We start from the raw sequence: 5,869 nt of genomic DNA, 5'->3' as shown, positions 1-5,869 counted from the left end.
CCCTTTTCCCTCAAAACGATCAAAAAATATATAGAAGGAATGGTGAGCAGGACATGTACTCAAAGTCACCATGAAACATTTGCCTCCACTTGGGGAGAAGGAGACTTTATCTAGAGCTCTAAAAAAATGATTTTTATATATGGTATATATAATAAATTAATACTTTCACCAATTAAATAATTAAAAAATTCAGCACTCTAAAGTCTAAACTGAACCCAAGCGCTGGTCAGCACTCAGTCCCGCATACACCTACCCGACGGATCCAACTCTCACAGAACCACGGCAGAGAAGCTCCGACCACCGCATACGCCTACCCGACGACCACCGCATCCTCCGAGCCCGGCGGGGGATCTCCTCGCTGGCGCGCCTCCACCCCCAGCGAAACCAGCTCCCATAAGCATGGAGAGAAGGGCCCCAGCCGGCCGCCTGAAACCCTAACCCGGGCGGCCTGTGACATCCCCGACGCGGCCGCCGCCGTCGCACCTCGTCCGGCCGCGGTACGCCCTCGGCGCCGTCCCCAAGATCCTCTCCTTGCTCGTCCCCGACGCGCGGCCTCCCCGGCAGCAGCGATCTCTCCCCTGAAGCCCGGCCTCACCGACGGCTCTGCGTGTTCTTGCCTTGCTGACGCCCCCCTCTCCTCCATCGCTGACGGAGACTTCACAGAAGTGGTAAGGATCAAAAGAACTGCAACAATTTGATGGTACAGACTCGATTTTCCCCACTTAGTATATTGTTTCGATCAGTTACCAAGAGTTCGTATCCAGTTACTAATTCTTAAGAACTGATGTGCGTTTTGTTTGAAGTAGCAAGGACTACGCATATGATTGTCAGGCTAGTTTATTTGATGTGGACAGAGTGAGATCGGAACTTGCAAGAAATGCGAGTGGCAGCCCCTGTTATTTCCAACGTTTCCATGTATGTGTTTTGGTTCTGATTATTTAGAGAGCCAACTGTATCTTCATTATGTATCTTACTTCAGTTGGAATGCATTTCAACCAAGATGTGTGCTGCTGTACATGACAGTTGGCTCCTAGTCTCTCCTCATAGTGTGCCCTGAAGCAATTCTGAAAGATATAAACGAAAAGCTGTCGTTCATAACTAGGTTTGATTCATAATTTTTTTACCATTCTCTTAGATTTTTCCTAAGTATCCAGTGGCACCGTGAGGAGGTGCAATCCTGTACTAGTACCTATATATAGGTTAAATTATGAACTTCATGTTCCATTTGTCTTTGCCATGGTTTTTGCCCGCTTCAGGCGTTTAGTGCCAATTGAGGAAGTTGCATATACCAGTAAATGTTGGGGCAAACATTGCGCAAACCAGTGACTTGAAATTGGTTTTGCGGAAACCAGCGACTCTCCATATAATAAATTGCATGGCGCTATAATGATAAGATTACAACGCTTAAACACCATACTTTGGCAGCTGCCGTGGCATGGTGTGTGCTGCGCATGCACTAGCACCATGGTTGACAGCTGCTTTGCTTCAAAATTGGCATTTCTACAATGATCTAAAAAGTAGAAAAACTATGTATAAGGGAATCTCTAGGCAGATCTATTTCGGACACAAAATATGTTTATTTTTGTCCGTTTGAATCGATATGAATCCAGCGGCTTCAAGCACAAGCCTAATTAATGATATTTCATGTATGAAAAATATAATTTACATGGGGCAAAAAAGAAGAAAAAAACAGCATAGGTATCCTAAAATCCTAGCTAAAACTAGGGTTAGCATCAGCGTCACCTATGCCTACTCGTCGATGGCGATGACCACCGGTGGCGACCAGGGCAATGGTGGCGCAGGCGCGGGCCAGGACACCGCCTGCTGCGGCTGTGCTGCAGGTGGGGCATGCGTTGGTGTAGGGGCCTACCACTCATGTGTAAGAGCATCTCTAGCAGACACCGCGTTCGACCCCCATCAGCATAATAACCGCCGTTTTGCGGCTGCCCCTCCCGGTCCGACCAAGCGGATGAAGAAGCCGGGTAACAGGCTGCCGACGCAGAAGAAGCCGGCGCTGAGGAAGCCCGGTGCGAACAAGCCAGGAATATGCTGTTATGCGGGCTGCGTTTGGCGCGTCTGGACTGCGTGACGATTTTTCAGCCTGCAAAACGTGTTTGGGGTGGCTCGGATACACGTATTTGGGGTTTGGGGTGTCTGCTAGACATGCTCTAAGCCATGACACCCAAAGTCGACCATGTCGTCGCGGAACTCCTGCCAAGGTGCTTCGTCGCCACCCTCATTCTCGTCCTCATCCACGAAGGCTTCGCCGTCCTCGTTCTGGCTGGCGGGTGCGTCGCCCAGGAAGGTGTCGCAGTCCCACAGGTCCGAGTCAGGGTCGTATGCTAAATAGAAGGTCACCGACGATCTGCGGCCCTGCAGACGGCCAACGATGGTCGCGGCGATCCGGAATTGAGCTGATGGGCGATGGATTTTCAACGCGTCGGCCATCTCTAGCTGCTTGAAGAGTTCGGCGAGGCGAGGCAGGGGCCAGCGGTCGACGGGGGAGCGACAACGGCTTTATTCCCAACGTCAGCTGGCCGGCAGCGGCGCGGCAGCTCGCGGGGGTGGGGAGTGATGAAACGACAAAACGGCAGTTCGAGCTCGAGCGCGGCCATTGGTTTACGATACATCACCTCTTTGCATCGCGGTGTGAAATTTTGAGGCTTTTTTTACATCTACATCATCAGTTGGAGCTGTTTTTTTTAACTAAGGTGTTTTATATGGTAGTTAATTTTGTATGTACATTATCTGCTGGAGATGCTCTAATACCACCATGCCAGCCAGGCCACCTCATGTGGGTCTCCTTTATCAGTTACTGTGTTGTTAACCTGTTTAATTTAGTCATTACACCTCTTTGCAATGAGTTACACATAGAGTTGCTGGTCTCTGCAAAAATAAATTCAAGTGACTGGTTTGCACAATATTTGCCCCAAGAGTTACTGGTCTATGCAATTTACTCGTGCCAATTAGGTGTTCGAGCGTGGGTAAAACTTCTTACCCCCTTAAAAACCATGGCCTTTGGTTTTGACAAAAGATAATTATTCGTGCCTTATAGTAACTGCCTAAGATTATACCAACTTCTTCAGTAGTGGACAATGGTAGCATGTTTCTGAGGGATTGGATCTGGACCACTTACTCTGAGGCCCAATGCTTGGCTTGAACCTGCGCCCAACCAAACAGCATTTGGCTTCAGCTCTCTAGCATAATTAACAAGAGTATATGGCTTACTTAGTTCTTGGTACGTTCAAATTTTAGGCACAATCTGTTTATTTCATTAATTATGTGGCCAACCTGGAAGAATTTATGTCTGGGCATACAACTAATATTTTTATTAGGTATATCAACACATTCGTTTCATCATTTATTGTCACAGCGCAAACAGCTAATATTCTAGAGACATGATCGTTTATTGTCATACAATGTATTGTACGGTACAATTTATTTGCATTATCCTCAACCATTACATTCATATTAGTTGGCCATTTTTATTGTTTTTCTGGATTTTCTCTAGAATGCATTACCAAAAGACCATGAGTACATTGTTAATTCGGTTAACATATCTTTTGCTGCAGCCATGGACATCTCTGCTGACTGAACTGATCTTTCAAAGACTCCTGTGGTTGTTGTTTTATGTGCTGTGAAGTCCATTTTGGATATAGCTCAGACACACCATTACATGGTATTATCCTTTGCACTCTTTCATTATCTAGCTCTTTTGATCTGTGAAGGATTCTTAAGAATACAGTGAGACAAAATGTTGATTCTAGAGTAGAAAATGCGGCATTTTGCTCTCTGGATCTGATTTCTGTGTCTATTCGAACATTTCAAGCTTAGGCGCGAGGTTCAAACTTGTAAGAAATGTGACTAGCCCTCATTTTTATTTTCTCTGATGAGTGGAGTTTGGAACTTGGTTTCTCTATATATCCAAACATTTTTTTTTGGCAAACCTATATATCCAGACATAACCTTTGTTTCTGTGTTGCAACAATAAAGTATGTATGCATCCATATTTACAGTTTTTTTTGGACTGGGATCCATATTTACAGGCTTGTTGCGGCAACTCGTGAGGATCAAGAGTTTGTTGTGGTAGCTGGGGAGCTGATCCAGTTTGTTTCAACTGCCGAATGTAACTGGAAATCTACCTACTTCTGGCACCAGGATCAAGGCTGCAGCCAAATCAAAGAGACCATTCGCATCTGCCCCCAAATCCCGCCATGCTCCGTGCTCGCGAACCTTGCTCTCCATGGTCTGACGGCCTCCCACCTGAGCTTCTCGACACCATCCTCCGCTATCTCACCTGCCTCGCTGACCGTGTCTACTTCGCTGCTGTCTGTCGTGTTTGGCGCTCTGCGGCGCAGGTCCATAAATCCCCGCAGTGCCATCTCCCTTTGCTCCTTCTCCCATCCCCTGCTGCACCCTCCTTCTTAAGCCTCCACTCTGGGGCTATCCGCCGCCTACACCTCTCGGAGAGCGTTCGTGCCGCGCGCCTATGCGGCTCCCATGAGGGTGGTTGGGTCGTCCTCGCCTCGGACCAGTGGCGAGGGTACGCAGCGGTGAACCTCTGCTCTGGCGCCATGGTTCCTCTCCCTGACAGGCTCAGGATACCCAGCGCGCGTGGCAGGATCGACACCACGTGCGAGCACCATATGGTCATCCGCACTGTCACCTTTTCTGGCACGCCGTCAGCGGAGGGCTGCCTTGCTGCGGCGCACGTCTCCAGTGCTTCCAATATAGCGTTCTGGCGGATGGGGATGGAACGATACTGGCTTGCATCCAGGCGCGATGTGGTGGACGTGATCCAGGACATAATCTATTACAAGGAAGGTTTCCATGTCCTCTCCAGCACAGAGGATGTTGTGGTGTACGCTCCCAAGGGTGACCTTCTGGGGATGTCTCATATCTCCTATCTGATACAGAAGCGCACTGACTACAAGCCTGATAGGCTCCTGCCCAAGGGTCACAGCGTGTCCCGCTATCTGGTGGAGTCCCGTGGAAAGCTGCTAATGGTCCTGCGGCTCTTTGGGCCCAAGCAGCAACAGCACTTCAGGATCTTTGAGATGAACCCTAGTGGCGGTGGGGGCACTTACTGGGTGGAGCTGCACGCGCTTCCTGGTCGGGCGCTCTTACTTGGCCGAGGGTGCTCCAGGGCCTTTGAGGTGTCTCAGTTTGACACGCTCCCGGTGGGTAACATCTATTACCTGGACGATGCAAGCTTCAACCTATCCTTGGCGTGGAGCAACGGGAGTAGGTATCCCACCACTTTCATGGGCGTGTACGACTTTCACAAAACACACAATGCGATGAGGCACTTTCCGCGTGAATCTACTTCAGAGTGCTCTCTTCCAATCTGGTTTATACCCTGAATCAATATACAGTTTTGGGGCGGATTTGGCAAGTCTGGCATTATTTGGAGTATGTTAAATGATGCCAGTCGCTGTATTTTCATTCAGAATAAGAAAGTACTGTAACAAATGTATGGCATGTTGGAAACATCAATCGATTATGTATTGTGTCACCAGAACATTGTTAGGAGTATGTTTAATCCTTTCTGGCATCCTTGTTGTGCGTCATTTTTGCAACGAATTTAGTGATAATTGTTGTTGGTTGTGTCATTTTTGCAACCTGAACGCTCTTGGATTGGTTCGTAGCCTATGAGGCATCTTGGCTCAATGGGATCCAAAGAGGACATTCATGTATTTAGAGCATCTGCAATATATAATAGAAAATTTGGTCTACTAGCAAATTTGGTCAGATTTTTTTTGCTAAAATGGAAATTTTACTATAAATAGAAAATTCGAGTGTTACTAAAAATTGAAATTTCTGGTTGGAATCTGACTGCCCATGCGGTCGACCACTAGCTAGGGTATGA

At 47.8% G+C, this 5,869-nt stretch overlaps 1 protein-coding gene across 2 annotated transcripts; it reads left to right on the top strand.

Annotated features, from left to right (window-relative positions):
* The first annotated feature begins 327 nt into the window (after positions 1-327).
* On the top strand, positions 328-5,554 carry LOC124681769. Of its 2 annotated transcripts, XM_047216596.1 has the most exons (4): positions 328-668; positions 3,573-3,679; positions 4,047-4,069; positions 4,195-5,554. In XM_047216596.1, exon 4 carries the CDS (start codon positions 4,215-4,217, stop codon positions 5,361-5,363), a length of 1,149 nt encoding a protein of 382 aa, XP_047072552.1. In that variant the 5' UTR covers positions 328-668; positions 3,573-3,679; positions 4,047-4,069; positions 4,195-4,214; the 3' UTR covers positions 5,364-5,554. The 2 variants fall into 2 exon arrangements, with proteins under 2 accessions (XP_047072552.1, XP_047072551.1); XM_047216595.1 differs by having other exon boundaries at positions 329-668; positions 4,047-5,554.
* Positions 5,555-5,869: the final 315 nt, after the last annotated feature.

The sequence above is a fragment of the Lolium rigidum genome, unplaced genomic scaffold (genome assembly GCF_022539505.1).
Source record: "Lolium rigidum isolate FL_2022 unplaced genomic scaffold, APGP_CSIRO_Lrig_0.1 contig_5526_1, whole genome shotgun sequence".
NCBI lineage: Eukaryota > Viridiplantae > Streptophyta > Magnoliopsida > Poales > Poaceae > Lolium > Lolium rigidum.
The sequence above is the reverse complement of the archived record's forward strand: the minus strand, read 5'-3'. Positions and strand labels throughout refer to the sequence as shown.